This window comes from Blennius ocellaris (assembly GCF_963422515.1).
Source record: "Blennius ocellaris genome assembly, chromosome: 23".
In the NCBI taxonomy this organism is placed as follows: Eukaryota; Metazoa; Chordata; class Actinopteri; order Blenniiformes; family Blenniidae; genus Blennius; species Blennius ocellaris.
This window is the reverse complement of record NC_137672.1, coordinates 14,074,745-14,092,510: the sequence shown is the minus strand read 5'-3', so window position 1 is coordinate 14,092,510 and position 17,766 is coordinate 14,074,745. Positions and strand designations below refer to the sequence as shown.

Below are 17,766 nucleotides of genomic sequence, written 5' to 3'. Positions count from 1 at the left end.
TAGATGAGCAAAGGGTCGTTCGAGAAACAAATAAAAGAAGGAAAATGAGTCGACTTTAAGACCCCCCCACCCCCACCCTCCCCCCCTCCTCCTCTCTGGGTCATGCCGTGGTGTGGAGTCAACCACATTTCAGACCCGACTCTCCAGAATCGTGGCAATAACTTAGCAGATTTGACTATGAACTAATATTTTGGAGTCATACCCAACCACGAACGACTGCAATGCCCCCCCCCCCCCCCCCCCCCACACCCCTCCCCCCCTCCCCAGTGTGAGCCACAGATACCTCTCACCCCTCCTCTCACCCCTTTCAACTCCTTTACCCCACTCGGACATGACGCCACTGTAGGAGCAGCCGAGTCGGGGGGTTGGGGGTTGGGGGTGGGGCGGTGGGGGGGCTCGACATGGATCCCGCCGGGTCCTCACTGGATGCTGCTGCTGCCCCCGCTGGTGCTCCCCTTGGCATCCGTGCCGTTGGTCTCCGAGGACAGCGCCTTGTTGAGCGAGTTGAGGCTGGCGTCGGAGGGCAGGGCGTCCCGCCGCGGCGGCATCCGCTCGTTGATGCGGTCCAGGCCCTTGGCCTCCTCGAAGCTCGTGATCTTGTGCTGAGGCGAGAAGCCTTTAATGGCTGTCGACACGCGGAAAGAGAAGAAGGGGCCGGGAGGGGGGGGGGGGGAGGAGAGAGAGGACGCTTTAGGCGATCGGGAAAAACAAGGACGTCGGCTCACACTTGCTCACGTTCGGCCGCACAACACCACATTCGCATTAACTTTGTTTGATCTCATTGGACGAACTTGAGTGGTGTAAATCTTTTCATGTCACTACCCAGAGAAGTGAATTTCCCAAAGTGTAAGCATGATGTGACAACAATCTGCTCTGACTCCCAACTTTTACAACTGGGCAGCAGCATATGTTGAACATATGAGCAGCTGCGATAATGCAATTTACGAGGAATGACACCACATTTACACAATTTCTTTTCCAACGTATTGTAGCCGGACAGACACAAGGATTCAGTGATCCTTCTAAATCTAAATATCGAGAGCACTGCTGGCGTCAGGGTCCCCAGGTTTTCACCGTGCCGTCAATCAAACCAGGCTTTTTAAAAAGTTCTCCGCCCAAAACTCACGCGACTCGCGGCCGCTTAACAGCCGCGAGTCAATGCTGCGTCGGAAACACCTCGGCATCGCCATGTCCCGTTAAATTTTGAAACAGTACGTCGACACAGGCACATCGGAGAACACCCGAGGACCCCGGACGCCCAGATGGGCCCCGTCACATCACAGCTTAGAACGACAAAATAAAAAATTAAAATTTAAATAAAGAGGGGAGGAAGGAGAATGATCCAAAAGACAAGAAATAATAAGAAAAACAAGAAAATAGGGGAGTTAAAGAAATACAGAAAAACACTGGAGTGGAGCCCACTGAGACATTCACTTCCACAAAATAGAACCACGTTGAGACTGAGCTCACGGACAAAGACACTACAGAGGTACTTGGGGTGCTAACCACTTGTTTAGTCTGCTTGGAGCATGCAGCAATTAGAGGGGCTTTGCTAGAAACGATGCGAGGTGGAGGTCACAACAGGACGAAACATGAAGCAAATCCATTTAAACCGAACTGAATATTGGGGATAAAATATCAAATGTGACAAACGTACCTCTGGGATCAAATCGTTTTGTGTCGGCATCGTAAGTATGCACAAAGATTATTGTCAATCGTGTGATTTACAGACACAAATTTTTTTTTTATTAATATGGATGAATAAAGAGGGTGGAAATGTGAATAATGTCAATTAACAGTATCAGCTAATATTGGTTTAGAAAGAAAAACTTGTTCTGGCTGATATGAGCTTGAAATAGTAATTACAGTCAGTTTGATTAAACTGAAATACAAAATATCTATAATGAGAATAGAAATATTTTAATAATCCCAGAGGGAAATTCTTCGCACCGTTGTTTCACACAAAATAGAACACAGAAAATAAATGCAACTTAAAACATGAATAACACAGAATAATATTTAAGTATGTAATATTACTTAAAGGCTGAACGGTGTCGAGTATAACCAAATTATTTTTCAACCATTAATTAACAGCCTCAGAAAATATTAGTTTAGTTTCCTTTAAATAAAATATTGAAAATTTACTGGCAACTTTAAACTGAATTCATGACAAAATATGAGCGGAAGATGTACTGATGGTTGAACTATTTGAAATATTGACTATTTCATACTCGCCAATAGAATAAAAGTAACGCAACAAATTATTAGTATCAGCTTGTCATTTTAAAGAGTTCTAATTAAAATATATACATTTCATACTGGGAAATACAGGCTTTAAAATTAAGTTTAATGGTGTAGTCAATACACTTTTTCTTGTTTATAAAGTTTAGGCATATCTACCAAACCTGCATCTAAGGTTACATTTATAGTTTCTTATTATTACAATTTAACATTATATTCATATTTTTTTTCATTTTAAATAAAAAAAGGTTATAAAATACAAAGTAACTGTACAAACGTACAATGATGATATTATTCTATGTTTGCTATTGAGCGTCCTGTAAAGAATCAATATTCAGCTTGATTTGAACTTCGCGACTGTTGTTTACTTCCACCTCTCATACGGACCGAGGATCTGGATGTAAAATAAAACGCCGTGATTGCAAAGGTGACCCTTTCAAAAGAATGAGGGGAAGGGCGGGGCGTTATTTCGCGGCGGGGGCAAATTGGGGAGTTGTGTGGCGTAAAAAAAAAAGAGGGTGTGGGGGCGGAGGGGTGGGGGGCGTGATGGTCTAGCGTAGTTGTGTTGCTGCATAGCACAGGTCAGACACAGGTTATTAGCAGCTCACAGGAAAGAACACGACACAGCAGGGCCACAGAGGATCCACATGGAGAGAGAAGCAGAGGAGTGTCTCGACACTACAATGGACTGTCCTCTGTGGGGCGAAAGAGGAAGTACTGCACAGTTTCAACGTAAATAGCAGCTGGCAGACTACTATTTAACTCGCAGTTGAGGTTGTTCTTGCGCCAAAGGCGATGCAAGTAAATGCAAATTGTTTGTGGGGTTTTTTCGGTCGTTGTTGTTGGGTTTTTTTGTTCAGTTTTTTTTTTTTTTAAGGGGGGGAGGGGCATCCAATTTGGATTTCAAACCAATTCATATTCAAGTCTGCAGAGAACTGGTGTGTAGTTATGGGAATGCAACGGCAACAACAATGCACAACTGCTTCAGGTGTTTCAAAGGGGAAAAACCGTGAGAAGCTTTCATAGCAAGACTTCATGAGGTTGTGTGAGGGCACAGCAGGGCGGCCAGCGGCTTCTTCCGTGAAATGATATCCACGTCACCTGGGTTTATTGAGATCGTCAAAGAATGTGCAATGGGTGAGTCCTTCTGTGTCGTTCTTCTTGAAAAATGGCCTCAATTTCCGCTAATATTGTGCATATCACGAAACGGTAACTCTGGTCTGATCGAATGTAATTACGAGTGACAAGACATCTTTTATACTACTTTAGATTAAATTGTTAAAAAAAAAATTTTATTTTACAAATAACCAGAAATTCAAGAGGTGAAACGTTCTGGATGCCAAAGTGTATTGTGCTATATTAAAAACAATATCGCTTAAAAACGTGTGGTCATTTTTATTAAGTATTGTGATATGATTTGCGATAACAGCATGAAGTTTCCTCGTCTTTCTTTAATTTGTTACGTGTACTAAATAACTGTATAACCTGTAACAAGATGTGAGTGCTCTACTTCAGATGCGTTTTCTTCTTTCGTTTGTTCTTTTGATCAAATGTGTGTCTGCGGTTCCCACCGGGGAACACTCCGGAAGTGGAGCAGCCCGTGTCTTTGTTGTTTTTATTAATTTTTCATACTTATCTGTGCTTTTGACTTCTACTCTGTTGCCACCGGGATCAATGTAATGTTGAGATGCATCACGATCAACACAATCTACCGCAGATCAGTGAATCTGCTGCAATATTTACATTCCATGTGTTGTTATTGTACAGCCCGACAGTTTAGTTATAATAAGGTAAAGTGATTTATTGCTGTAGACACAGCGACATACATTTGATAAAAGAACTGATGTGAGTGTGGTGGGCTTATTATTTTTAAAAATGTGAAACCAGGCTTTGAGGGACTTCAAGGACACAGTCTTGTAACGGAGCCTGTGGTGTCTGCAGCTCCCAGATGACCTGATGCTATCCATGTTTTGTTGTTTTTTACACCTCCTACATTATGCGACTGCGAATGTGCGAGTTTCATTAGTCTCTCTGGTACGAAAGGTGGCATTTCTGTGTCACTGATGTTGTGCAAAGGAAGCCGCCAGTGGATGAACTGTGCGTGCAAATTTCGCAGCGACTTGGAGAACAACATCCGTGGATTTAATGTTCATTTGTGCCGATGACGAGTGCCGGGGCCTGCGAAACAACACGAGCAGCCTTTGCTTTTGCACTCACGCAGAATCACAGCGCGACCTCTGCGATTATGAAGTCTGTGCTATGAAACGCGTTCCCCTTTAAAACGTGTGACCACAGGATTTCTCCTAACTTACTTACTTCTTTCTTTTCTTTTTTGTTTTTTTTGTTTCCTCTGTTAATAACTATGCCACATTTTGTTAGCCCAAACACCCAACACACTCTATTCAAGCACCAGCGAGATGGATGAAAACCCAGCGGAGCCCCCTGTCTATTGCCACGAGAAGCAACAGAAGAGGGCGGCCAGACCCATTTACCTTCGTCAGCCTCAATAGCCTCAATAGTAGCTGAAGAGAAGAAGAGGGGGGTTGCAAAATGAATGAGAGAAGTGAGCAGAGGAGTTCAGTTTGTCCCAGGAACAAGTCAATGAGCAGCAGAGACAGCCAAGGCCGACAACAAAGGTTAAAACGTCATCTCCACATTTTTGATGTTGGCAAAGAGGGGGAGGGGGAGGGGATGGGGATGGGGATGGGGGGCATGAGCCTTTGCTTTATGATGAGTTCCCAGGTCTGTGAAGGGAAGGTGAAACATCGTTCTTGCGTCTTTCGAGGTACTTTGACAAGAGTCTGACGAGGACACGGACGTTTAAAAAGGAAACCCACATTGATATCAAATACAACACGATGAAGGCCGGAGATACGTTTGATTGTTTCCGTGACACCAATAAGAGCGTAAATGGAGGGGGGGTGGGGCTGGAGATGGACAACAAGGGGGACGGGGTGCCGTGTGACTTTGTGGTCGTTAACCGTTACCATCAGACCAAAGTACCAGAGACACATGGAGCACTGTTACTGCTGTGTGGTGCGCAGCAGCAGGAAGCAGCGTTCGGAGCGGCATCTTTTGATTTACGAGATATCAAAAGTGCGGCTGACTCGAGTGAAGTGCGAGGTGGGGGTGGGGAGGGGAGGGGGGGGAAATTAAAAACCTTTGGTGTTTCAGCCACTTACCAACGAATCATCCTCAAAGATCATAAATCGACACACAGTACAAGTGTAGAGGGGGAATTAAAAAAAAATCAGCTCGACACAAAGACACGGATGGAGGCGAGAGGAGATGGCGACTACAGTGTGGTGACGTTTACGGGACACACCGCCATGGAGATGAGCAGAAACTACAGAGAGAGAGAGGCACGGGGACTTTGAGCGTTATGGCTGATGGAGGCAACATTACAGTAGAAGCACACTGGTGTGTGTCTACGAGATGGGAGCAATGTGATTCTACTAATGTTGCAACAGGAATCTCTGAACGTCACTCTACCTTCACTGGGGTTCTCTTTAGTGTCAGCTGCCTCCACATAGCTCGGAAAAACAAATACTCTCCGCACTCCTCAAAATGCTAATCCCTCACGCAGGGCATCTAAACACGCTTCAGGAGGTACAGTAACACTGGGTTTTCTCATTTTAAATCCCTATAAATAAAGCGTTCTAAGAGCTTTGGTGACCTGAGCTGATCAATAATCCTTTTACTGGCTGTGTGAACACTTGTTTCAGACACAGTGATCATTTGACTCTTCTAATAAACCCAGTTGATGTTTTTTTTTTTAGGTCAGAACTGGGTTGCATCTGCACTGCGTCCAAAATGTGTGTAATATTTAACAATGAAATATAATTAAATAAAGATCTCGTGACGAGACGCAGTTTCAACTTTTGATTTCTATTCTTGTCGATGGGTACAAAAAAATAAATAATCCTGATGTTTGATGTCAAAGGTGGAATTTCAGCAATGACATCGGTGAGGTTTTTTTGAAGAGCTACGTTGCCTGTGATCCATCCATGTTCTTCCTTTATCATGTAAAGGTACTGATCTGAATCGCTGCTCGATAAAGCTTGTATGTAAATACCAACAATTATAATGTGCATGATTTACATTTTTACTTTTTAAGTAAAGTTTAAAGGGTATTTTGTACTTTTGCGTACCGGATGTCGGCGCATTTAACTACATCCGTCTTACGAAACCTAGCGCGGCGTGTGCTGCTGATCGGACGAGCTGATGTGTCGGAGAACCTGTGAGAGGAGAGGGAAGTGGTCCGGATTTCTGCTCGGCTTTTGTGAATGACAAGGCAGACAGCAGCGACTGTTATCTCCCTTTCACCCACGGCCCGTTTCTGAGTCAATTCCAATTCAGTCTCTGAATCTCACAGACCTGCGTCCATCCTGACAAGAGAGCCTGCAGACATTCACAGCCAGCGCTTGGATCTGGTTGCTGAAGTGCACGAGCTCTGTCAGGTGGCTCGACCAAAATTTGAAGTGTTTGCAAGAAGAAAATGAAACCCTCTTTACTTCCTTGCTGCGGCGGCTTGTCAGACTCACTGAGGGAGTGTTTGGAATTCAGCATGAGAGGGTGAACTGAACTCTAAACTTGTCTCACAGGAAAAAAAGGTGAAAGAAAAGAAAAAAAATAACACTACAGAATACTTGCACAACCGATTATACCTGCGGTTTCTAGGGAGAAAGGAGAAAGAAAAAGATACAGGTGATATTGGAGATTAAAACCAGAGGAAATGCAGAAAAAGACAGGGACGGGAAGACATGGTGTTACAGCCTGACATCAAGAGGGGGACACATTCCAGAAGACAAAAGGGGACGAGGGAAATCTTGCTGCACGTAGTTGACATTGTGTGGCAAGGAGGGACTTTCTAACTTCGTATCTCGTGAATACAAATCAGAGGAGGAATCGCTTAAAGCGGCGTTCGTCTCCCGAGTAGAGAAAAGACAATCGTTCACGCTGCCGCAAACATTTATCTACAATTACGGTCTGACTCTGAGATAAAGGGGGGGGGGGGGGGCAGCTACACAAACTGAGCTACTCTGTTCATGGGCTGCGCTGTGTAACGTGTGACGATCCGCCCCGGGGTCCACGCGTAGGGGTCTGGGGGCGCCTTTGTGACGGTCTTACCATTCTGCAGCTTCTCTTTGCCACCGGACAGCACTCCGCTCGGTAGCATGCCTGTCGGGGTCAGTCCCTTCAGCGTCAGCACGCTCTCGCTCTCCTCTCTGTGGCGCCGACACAAGAGTGAGAGTGAACACTTTATGTCCTGCACATGACAGCTTATCAGGAGGATAAACCACAAAAAAAAAAAAAAAACACGCGGCAAAATGCTTCATTCTTTGACGTTGGGTAGTTAAAGCGACACCGACGGATCCGCCTTGCGCGGATCCTTGCCGTTTTGGCGTACCTGAGCACAGAGAATACCCGGGCCATCTTCCCGATGGCGCGGATCTTGTTGCGGATGACCTCCTTACGGGCGGAAGCTGTAGCACCTGGAAAAGTCAGAAGGCGATAAATAAAGCTTCTTTGAACTTCACATCCCGTCATTGAAGCAATCAACCATCCTCCACATGGCCTAAGTGCCGCGCGTTTTGTTTCTCTCGCTGTAATGGCGTCTCGACGCCGACCCGAGTCCCAGCAGAACATTTTGTAAAATCAGCCGACGACAACGCCGTGGTTTACTCGGGACTATTAGTTTGATCCAGAAGTGCAGGACACAAACACACTAAAGGTTATTCCGGTCTGACGTTTTAGGTCACACAGACTGGTTTGGAGTCCATAAACACGACACAACATCTGAGTGACCCTCAGCATTCAGTGCATTCATGCTGCTGCCAGGCCGAGTTGTTACTGCCTGTGAACTCTCACACCAGAATGGTTCAAGACCAAAGCGAATACAATGTGTATCCGATATTATACGTCTTCATTTCTGGTCTCTTGGTGACGTTTTAGGTGCACAGTAAAGATGTTTGAGCATGTCTATAAAAGCAGATTCATGCATTTTCATTTGTTTGTTTAAAAAAAAAAGAAAAAAAGTAACATCTGTCGAATGGTTCAGCACAATTACTTCATAATGTATTGAATTTGTCGTCTATTTTACATTAACAACGGGGAAGAAAAAGGACGTAACAGAACTTACCATATATGATAAAAGGTTAAACGAGAGGTTTATATTTTTGTGAACTTCCACGGCTTGTATCACTTTCACGAATGCTTCTCTATTAGTTACTGCGATTTCTTGTTCAGTTTTGCCTCTTGGTGCTTTTTTTATGCTCTAATATTGAGAAAATGTGATGTCATGATGTGAGATTTGAGCCTCTGGCCGGATGGATTTGGTCCTGACTGTAATTTTTCTCTAAACGGAGGCTGTCTTGTATAATATAGCCATTTTGAGGCTCGAGGGGCCGACAGTGAAAGAATGCACATGAAGGATGGAAATGATATTTATGTGATCCTGGGAGAGAGAGAGAGAGAAAGAAAAGAGCTGCCGGTTTCATAATCGTCTTTAGAACTGCTCCTGTCCAGCTCAGGTTGAACAAATCACCGACGACCCACCAGAATGCATTTTGTTTTTTGTGTGTGTTTCTCACCTTAATTAAACCAGGACTATATGAATCTATAACTACTGACACAGGTTCCTGTTTATTAGTGAGATACAGTGTTAGTGCTTTAAAACAGCTGTTAGTTTACAGACTTCTGGAAAAGCAGAGTGCAAGCACCGGACCCAGGATTATCTCTAGCTGTACACACCGGCAGGGCTGGAGGTTGTACCTTTTTTGGGGGGATATATTAGCTGTCCTTCTCATGACACACCCCCAGAGGAGAAGAGAAAGGACAGAGAGAGAGAGAGAGATCAGTGGATGGCTGCAGGATGAAAGAGGAGGCGGAAGAAAGGCGGCGCGCGTGGCAAGATAAGAGGAGGCACAACAGCACAACGAAGTGTAAAAGAAAAGCGATGCCTTGAGCACAAAACTCTGGAAAACATAGAAAAGAAAAGAAAATTAGATGAAGTAAAAACCACAGGGAGAGGCAAAAATCACAGCAAGATAGAGAGATGGAGAAAGATCTGGAAAATGTTAGGAGGTGGACGATAATCAAACAACTGGAAACCATGAAGAGAGAAAAAAAAACAACAGCAAATCAAGAGCAGCGCATGGAGATGATTGTCAGAAATTATGAAGCGGCAGAAAAGTAGAACATGAGTGAGAAAGAGTGAAGGGCGCAACAATCCAAATGTCAACACAGTAAAAAAAAAAAAAAAAAAAAAAATGGAGAAAATGTGAGTGAAGATGGCTGCGAAAACTGAAAAAGAAAAGAGCTGAGGGGGAGAAATGTGAGTGAGAGCAGGGGTGAGGAGGAGTGTGGGGACGGTGAGAGGCTCCACTACAACACTGGATGGATGAGTGGGTAGAAAACAAGGAGAGATTGGAGAAACTAAAAGAGACATAGTTGTGAAGAAATAAGAATAATTCCAAATGTTTTTATTTATATATATATATATATATATTGAGCAAAAAACGAATTTTTATGACAATTCGTCCACGAGACTGAGATTGACGAGACTGAAAATCATTTCTCGTGCGGAGAAAGCTGCTGGTTCAAGTCCAGGCTTTGGAGCTTCATGTTCTCCCTGAGCATATGGAAGTTTTCTTTAAATAACTCCCACAGTCCAGAAACGTGGGTTAAGGTCAACCGGTGGCTAAAGATTACCCAGAAACGTGAATGTGAGTGTGTGGGATTGTCATCTTGCTCTGGGTGTTCTCCGACTTCTCCCAAAGCCCATCATGCCGAGAGGCAGCTCTGGTGGTAAATACTCTATATAAGTGACCGTAGAATTTTTCTGATGGCACCCACACATGTGGCTGACCGGGGTCACACCAGCCCTCGACAATGGATCGCCACAGAATGACTGAAGCTAGTGTCTATTCGCAAGATATCTCAACTTTGTTTTGAATAGAGGAAGCGGCTTCACATTCAGTCCAACACGTTTAACAATCCTGTTTTCGCTTTGTTTCAAGCACGTGTTACACTTGAGACTTGGTGCAATCAGTAAACACAAAGACAGAAAAGGAGGAGGAGGAGGAGGAGGAGGAGGAGGAGGAGGAGGAGGAGGAGGAGGAGGAGGAGGAGGAGGAGGGTGAAGGACTGCTGAGATCATTTCCTGTTTGGCAGTAAGCGGTGGGGCAGGCAGAGAGAAGCTGGCCATCTCACTGTAGATAAGCTGGAACTCGGGATCAAACAGGCAACTCAAGACTGGCTACTATTATCTGATGTTTAAAAAAAAAAAAAAAAAAAAAAAAGCACGACTACACGACGACTAACTAGACTATTTCAGCAGTGTGACAAAACATTCCAAACAACTGTATTCGAAGCGTTTTACCAGGTTTCATCCTGGCATATGTTTTGCCGATATCCAGTTATTTCACGGGAGCCTTTCCAAGCTGCTAAAAGCAACAACAACAACAACAACAAACAAGCACTTTATGTAACGCGTCAGTTTTCCTATAGTTTCTCTGCACACGGAAATGTTGCATGTCTCCAAAATTTGAAGCCAAAAAATGAGTGATTCTGAAAACTATGTGCCGAAAAACACCATTTCTGTTAGTGTGGTTATGAGGTCTGGAACAAATGACTGAACGAGTGAGGAGATCTGCTTTTCCAGTTAGGCTATGTCTCCCTCTAGTGGCGGCGGGGTAGAACTGCCGGTGAAGCCACAGGCCGCGTCGCTCACCGTCCAGCTCCTCGTCGGTCGTCAGCTCGTCGTTGGAGCAGATGCTCAATACGTTCACCAACATCTCCGTCACTGCGAAAACAAAACAGAACGTGTTTTTAAAAACGTTGTTTTTCACACCCCGTCTCCATCTGCAGGTGTCGAGGCGTCAAACTGTAAAGATCGGTTTCCCTTCTTTAGACAGACTGCCATATTAACCAGCAGTGACCTCCGAACGCTGCCAGGAATGCCTCTGTGCATTCTTCAATGCCTAAATTGAGAGAGGGTGTGTCAGCCATCGCTCAGTCTGATTAATTGACACAGATGCGACACAGAAAAAAAACAAAAAAAACAAACAGCTGGTTCAACCTCTGCTGGTTTATCAAATTAGAACCATCTGACTTCTTGGTGATTCCCTGTGTGCAGACATTCCCATGTAGACTTGAAACCAGACGACTGAAACTCATTAAAGACGGCTGAAGACGCTGGACCTTCGTCGTGTGACGGAGACGAAGCTCCCGCCAGCTGCCCGCAGGAACTCACGCTTCACTGCAACCTGTTGGTCGTCACTTCCAGCCGCGGCTAACCCGAGAACTGTCGCGTCCGCATAAATACTTCTGAAGTTGCAGTAGTGAAACTTTGCTTTTTCGCTTTTAAAGGTGCCGTCATCGCGTTGGGCAGGACCGGCTTCAGAAAGCCCAGAGCAGAGAGTCCAAATGTGGCTCATAAATTATGCGCAGTAAGTACTGTATTTACGAACCGCGGGGGTGATTACGCCGCACTAAGTGTCCGCGCTGCGTTTCTGAAGGCCATTTGCGAGAGCGACTCGGGGGGAAATGGGAGGCTCATTACGAGGTTGATGGCGGAAACAACGTCGGGGAGAAAATGCTTTCACTCACTGTTCCGACCCGTCGTGACGGCGGCGGCGGACTGGAAGCAGTGCGTGCGCTCACCTTTCTCGCCGACGAACGGCAGGGACCAGGTGAAGACGTCCATGAAGTTGGGCAGCCAGTAAGGGTGGGGCGAGCAGTTGAACTGTCGGATGTTCATCACGTTGTTCTCGTACTTCAGCACTGCCGCTGAGGACGGAGAGGAGAGACAGGCGCTTGGTTAAAAGGGAGATACATTTAAAAAAAACTAAAAACAACACCCATCCAAATGTGGAGCAGTAAATTCTGTTCACTCTCCCATTCTTGGACACAGAGGAGGAACAGCTGCGACCAAAATCCTTCCCGTCGACTACTTTTGTTCCCCAGAAGTGTCCGTCAGCATCTTCCCCACTTCACGGTGCAGCAAAATCACACGATGGATTAAAACCAACCGGCTAAAATGAGTTTCTGGCGCTTTGATGTCACATTAAGAGTAAATATATAGATGCTTGGACATGCCGACGTGCATATTCTTAATCACGGCGTGTTTGTGTCTGCATAAATCAATTAAAAAAAGAAAAAGCAGGAAGATTTACGTCGACGCTCCAGACCCAATAAAAGCCTGGATTCCGACTGAGGTCTCTGCACATTACCAGTTTCCTTCCTGCTCCAAACCACCACTTAGAAACCTTCAGCCACAGTCGCCGGTCCAACATGTTTCTGGTCTGAGGAGAGCGAAACCCTGAAGTGCTCGGTGAAGCCGAAAGCCGTCGACCCGGAGAGCGAACAGGAACCATAAAACAACAAGCGAGGATTTCGTAATCCGAGGATTGCGACATTAACGACGTTTTAATATCGCGCCGCGGCAGTCAAAGTAGTACAGTACATTTAAAAAAAATTAGATATCCTTTACTAACTGCTTTTCCAAAATAAATATTCTTTGCGGTGTGTTCGATCCCGACGTTAGGCGAGAGGGGGTCCCCCGGTTCGAGTCCAGCCAAGCGAAAGCTACTACAGTAATGCACACGCACTGATTAATGAGCCTTATTCGTGTTATTTAAGGCGGCCGGAGCCGGAGCACAGAGCTCCGTTTTCTGAGAAAGAAGAGTAAAGATGGCCGACGGCGTCATGCAAATCACGAGTGGAGCCTGGAGGTAACTCAAGAATTTGTCGAACGCCGTCAATACCTGGCGGTGGCAGGAAATAAAAAGCTAAGTAAATGGCGACCGACACAAAGACTCAAAAGGAAGGTTGTTTTTTGGGTTTTTTTTTCCCCCCACTTTGAAACGAAAGCTACACAGTCCTCGTTCGTCAATTTCTCTCTGACAGGAGGACAAATTCAAATAGTGTAAATGCAGTTTGTAAACCGCACAGGCTTAAAAATGAGCACGTTTCTGGGTAGGGGAAGTTAAATAAAAAAAAAGAAAAATCAATGGTCTGTTTTCCCTCCTCTGTAACATTTCCTCTGTGTATTGATCACCGCCCCCAGTCGGTGAAAACGCGTCTGTCATTTACAGGATTGGATACATGAATAACGTCACAGAAACACTTGGCTCAGCGTTTTGGGCGCCGTGAGCCTGAGCACTTTTCATTAATTAACAGGAGAAGAAGAGCGTTTTCTGCTGAAGTGGGAAGCTTTTAGAAAGAAAAATAAAGAAAGACATCCGACGTTGAGGTGTAACATTTCATTCCTGTTTAACCTGTATGCATAAATTTGTTTTCCAGGTAGTCCAACTATTAATGCTGCAGAAAATCCTACAATACCCAAAAAAAAAAAAAAGTTTTCAATTCTCTTGTTGACGAGATGACGAAGTGCCAAACCTCCGTCGGGAAGCCGACCGGGGTCGAGTCTCATAACACGGAGAGCACGTCGACACGCTGAGCCGGTGAATCGAATTGAACGCTTACAATCTGTTTTTACCTCCCGAGCCGCGGCATTTTCTGCAATATCTGCAGCACATGTAAGTCACAGCGTTCGGTGTGGTTATGAGATTAATCACACGAGAGAAAAAGGCCCGACTTCAGACTGCTTCATAACGTTCATCACAAACCAGGTTTGTACAGGTTTTATGTAAACTTTCTATAAACTTCTTCAACAGTTAACCGCAACCGAAAGGTGGTTTGGCCCCCCCCAATCCCATGCTTTCCATGCATACTGAAGCCCGGGTGCGTGATCACTCGCTTCACGATGAGACTCCTCAAATGGTGGAATGCACTTGCAGGAGTGCAATCCAGACCGACTGCAGCTCCGAGGCAGAGGACACTGTGTCGAGGCCTCCAGCTAACGCAAAGAGACGGATAATCAGCCAATTTAGAGGCACCGGTCCGCCGAGCGATCGTCTTCGGAGTGCAGAAAGAAAAGCCACATAGGCACAAAGGGAGGAAAAAAAACAAAAAACGACACACAACCCCCGGTCAAACACAGTTACTTCTGCAGTGACGTTTATATTTTAGATCAACTCGAAATTATTTGCATCATGCTATTGAGAAGGAGATACAACAGCAACAAAAAAATAAAAATAGACATGTCGAGCTTTAAGTTACTCAAAGGGGGTGTGGTTTAGCTGGTTTTCACTATGATGTTGCATGAAATGGTATTAAACTGCCATTACAAATCAAAATATCTTCCATTTCAAACGTACACGCAGCAGGAGAAACTCGCATATAACATTTGTCCTTCCTATACGCGGCCGCGTCCAAATATGCTCACTGTGCAGTACATCACATTATATTATGTTCTATATATGTTTCAGTGTATGCTGCAGGAGCCGCTCACTTTAATCACAAGTTTGTGTGGCCAGAGGAACCACCACCCAAAACACTGACCGCGGCGTGCCCCGTGTGACCTCTGCCGTGATGAAGGAGCCGGGCGGAACGTGGGCGCAGAGGAGAGCACGAGCGCTGCCAAACATAAATATATCCGCGCTGTATATAGAGGCCTCGGCTGGTCCGGTGGCCCAGATCTTGGGGGGGGGGGGGGGGGGGGGGAGGGGAAGCGGACACCGTAGTTGGGTCACTGTGGGGGACATTCCTGCCTCGGGAATAGCGAGTCATGAAAGCTGGCATGCGGCCGGCTAAAATGTCGCCCGGTCGGAGTGTGTGTGTGTTGGGAGGCTCAGTCAGGCACTGTAATGCATACGCTGCACTAAACGCAAGCCAAAGTGGTGCTTTAGTGCTGCGGACCATTATATCCCCGCTGCCCGCATCGTGCGAGGTTCCACAAATGAATACGCACATCCTCTGACACGGAGCGCCCTCTCTCACAGGGGAGCGCCCATATACTTGTAGAATTAATGTGGCATTATTATCAATATCAACACAACGCTGGCCGGTCTAATAAGAAAAGCAGTGTATCGCTCCGCTCAAGACAGGGCTGTGGGTGTTTATCTGCGCGCGTCGGCGTGCATGAGCGCAATCGCACACATGGGCAGCCGTCGCATAAACATCACATTCTGCATAAACATCGTTCAGGCACTTGATTGAATGCAGCCATGGAAGCCCGGAAGGGGGGGGGGGGAGAAAAAAAAAAAAGGCAGAGCGGGGGAGAAGGTCAGCTCCCCTGCTGTCGCGCCTTCAAAATCAGATTCCCTTTAAAGGAACTGAGACGGCCGGCAATGATAAACAAAGGCGTTCGCCGGGACTGGCCGCAGAACAATCGAAGTCCAGCAAAACGGCGCAGGGCGAACTTTCAACTCCCAAGTACCAGAATGGTGAAGAAAAAAATCTCAGCGAAGTGATTTCTGATACTGTGGGACGGGCCAGCCACTTGTGGAGACCAGCTGGGAGTTCTGCCACTGGGGGTCACTGCTGCCCCGGTGCTGATGCAACAGGGGAGCTGAGGCCAAACCGTGCTGCAGTTGGTAACCGGGGATATTTCACAGCTACGCCTGCTCATTAATAATTTATAAGGGAGTGCCTCCGGCCGGTTTCCCCGGTAACAAGGACTGTTAAATCCCGCTCCGAGACCAGGGGGAGATTCCCACTGTCCTTCCCTGACGCTCAGTGCCGACTACATACCTGCCTCTAATACCCCCTGTATAAAGTTGCAGTGGGTTAGTGCTCCACGCCAGCTGCTCAGGCCTTCTGGGTTCATTACATGCACGGCTCCACTCCCATTTGATCTCAGCAGGGACGGTATGTCGTCCTTGTACATCTCAACAACTCACGGATGGTCTCGAATTCCATTTTCAAATGATAAATTAATTATTGGATCACTGGTACTGACCCTCCATACTACCAGCAGTATTGATTCATTCTTAAAATTATGCAAAAGAAGATTAACTTTATTAACCCTACATCGGGGAGGTAACAAGGCCTGGAGCCCACAGTGGCTTCCCCGCTGCTTTATGTGTAAATAAACACTTTTATCTTGTTCCAAAATATGGTTAGGCTGGATGAATGTTGAGTTTTACATCAAACTTTCATGTGAAAACACTTTTTTATTTGGTTCCAGAAAAGTTTTGCCTGCTCCTGCAGAAACACACCAAAAAAAACGATGTATGTCGTCAGCAGTGGGCGCTGTTTGTTTTCTGTAATGAAAGCACACCCGCAGAAAATACAACATATACATTATCAATGGTGAGTACACGGACATTCTTATGGACGGATGATAAAGTCGGATTGTGATTACAGTGACAAGTCAACAAGTCGCCGGAGTCATGACACTCTGGGGGCAAACGTTGTTGTTGTCCATCTTGTCATAGATGTGGAGAAAAACTGAGCGCAAAAGACAATTTAAAATTAATTTAAAATCTATGATGGAAGTGCCAAACAATGACAACACTGGCCAAAACCAGCGAAAACTGCCTATAAACACTAAACACTGATACTAAACACTAAACACTGACAAATAACTCAAACCATTAAAATGGCAAATATAATTGTTAAAGTGGCTAAAATGGCTAAAATAGCAAGAACTGCTAGAACAACAACAAAAAAACGGTTTTGACTGCTCAAAAAGGGTAAAAGCCACTAAAATGGCTAAACTGGTAAAGCAGCAAATAATTCAAAACAAGTGCTCAAGAGATTCAATGCATAACAACTAAAAATCTGCTAAAATGATGACAAATGGCTAAATTGTATCTTAATCTTAAAGGCTAAGCATGTTTTATGGCTCTAGAGAAATATTATTTGCGAGAAAGGGAGCAAAACAAGCTCCTTCAATAAAAAAAGAAAAAAAGGCAGACGAGGACGAAAACCAAAAAAAAAAAAAAAGAAAAGGAAATCAATAAATCTCCAAACCATGTGAAGGCTGGAGGTGTTGCAGCTTGTTGCGGTGTGAATTGCAGCTCCACTCCAGTCCACCGGCCCAGATGAGGCAGCGGCTTTCCAGCAACACCTCCGGGGGCCGACGTAGGATGGAGCGCCGAACAGGCTCGTTTCCACCCGGCACAATAGCGCCGGTCAAATCCACTGTCGGGTGCAAGAGGCCACTGGGAAAATAGAGCGACGTACAAGTCCTCTGTGGTTGAACTTCTACTGGGCTGTCTCCTATTTGCTATTTACTTATGATCTTTGCATTCAAGATATGTTCTTTGTATCTTCATACTCGACAGGGAAAAAGCTCAAACGTGACTCGTATATTTGCAATTAAGACCGAGCCTTTTTTGTTGAGTGGTGAAAATCAAAAAAGAGTCTCAAAATATGACAGTATTTCCAAAGATCCAATTTTATTCCTTCATTGGAGTTTTTGTTTGAAAAATTAAAAGCTGCATACTACATTTTGTTTTATGTTAAGAAACTGACATAACTGCGAGGTTAATGTATATTTAAAAGATGTATCAGTGTTCATGCGTCTAAAATGACAGTGAGGAAATATAACATGCTTTTTATTTATTATAGCATGAAAGTTGCTTAATATAACATCTTTGTGCTTTATGAGGTTCTCAACATGCACGCAAAACTTCTTCTGTACAGGGATCGCTCAGTTTGAAGTGTTTCTAC

General features: G+C 45.2%; 1 protein-coding gene across 4 annotated transcripts in view; it reads right to left on the bottom strand.

Moving 5' to 3' along the window:
- Window positions 1-275: 275 nt before the first annotated feature.
- LOC308147037 (protein phosphatase 3 catalytic subunit alpha) overlaps window positions 276-17,766 on the bottom strand; it is a 69,054-nt gene continuing 51,563 nt past the window's right edge. Inside the window, exons 9-15 of one of the 4 annotated variants that reach the window (XM_080519085.1) lie at window positions 11,908-12,033; window positions 10,976-11,047; window positions 9,016-9,042; window positions 7,652-7,736; window positions 7,372-7,469; window positions 4,734-4,763; window positions 276-625 (exon numbers count right to left, since the gene is read on the bottom strand). In XM_080519085.1, coding sequence (XP_080375211.1) covers window positions 420-625; window positions 4,734-4,763; window positions 7,372-7,469; window positions 7,652-7,736; window positions 9,016-9,042; window positions 10,976-11,047; window positions 11,908-12,033 — 644 coding nt within the window. In that variant the 3' untranslated portion in view covers window positions 276-419. The remainder of the gene's footprint in view (window positions 626-4,733; window positions 4,764-7,371; window positions 7,470-7,651; window positions 7,737-9,015; window positions 9,043-10,975; window positions 11,048-11,907; window positions 12,034-17,766) is intronic. The other 3 variants (XM_080519087.1, XM_080519086.1, XM_080519088.1) reach the window with 3 other exon arrangements.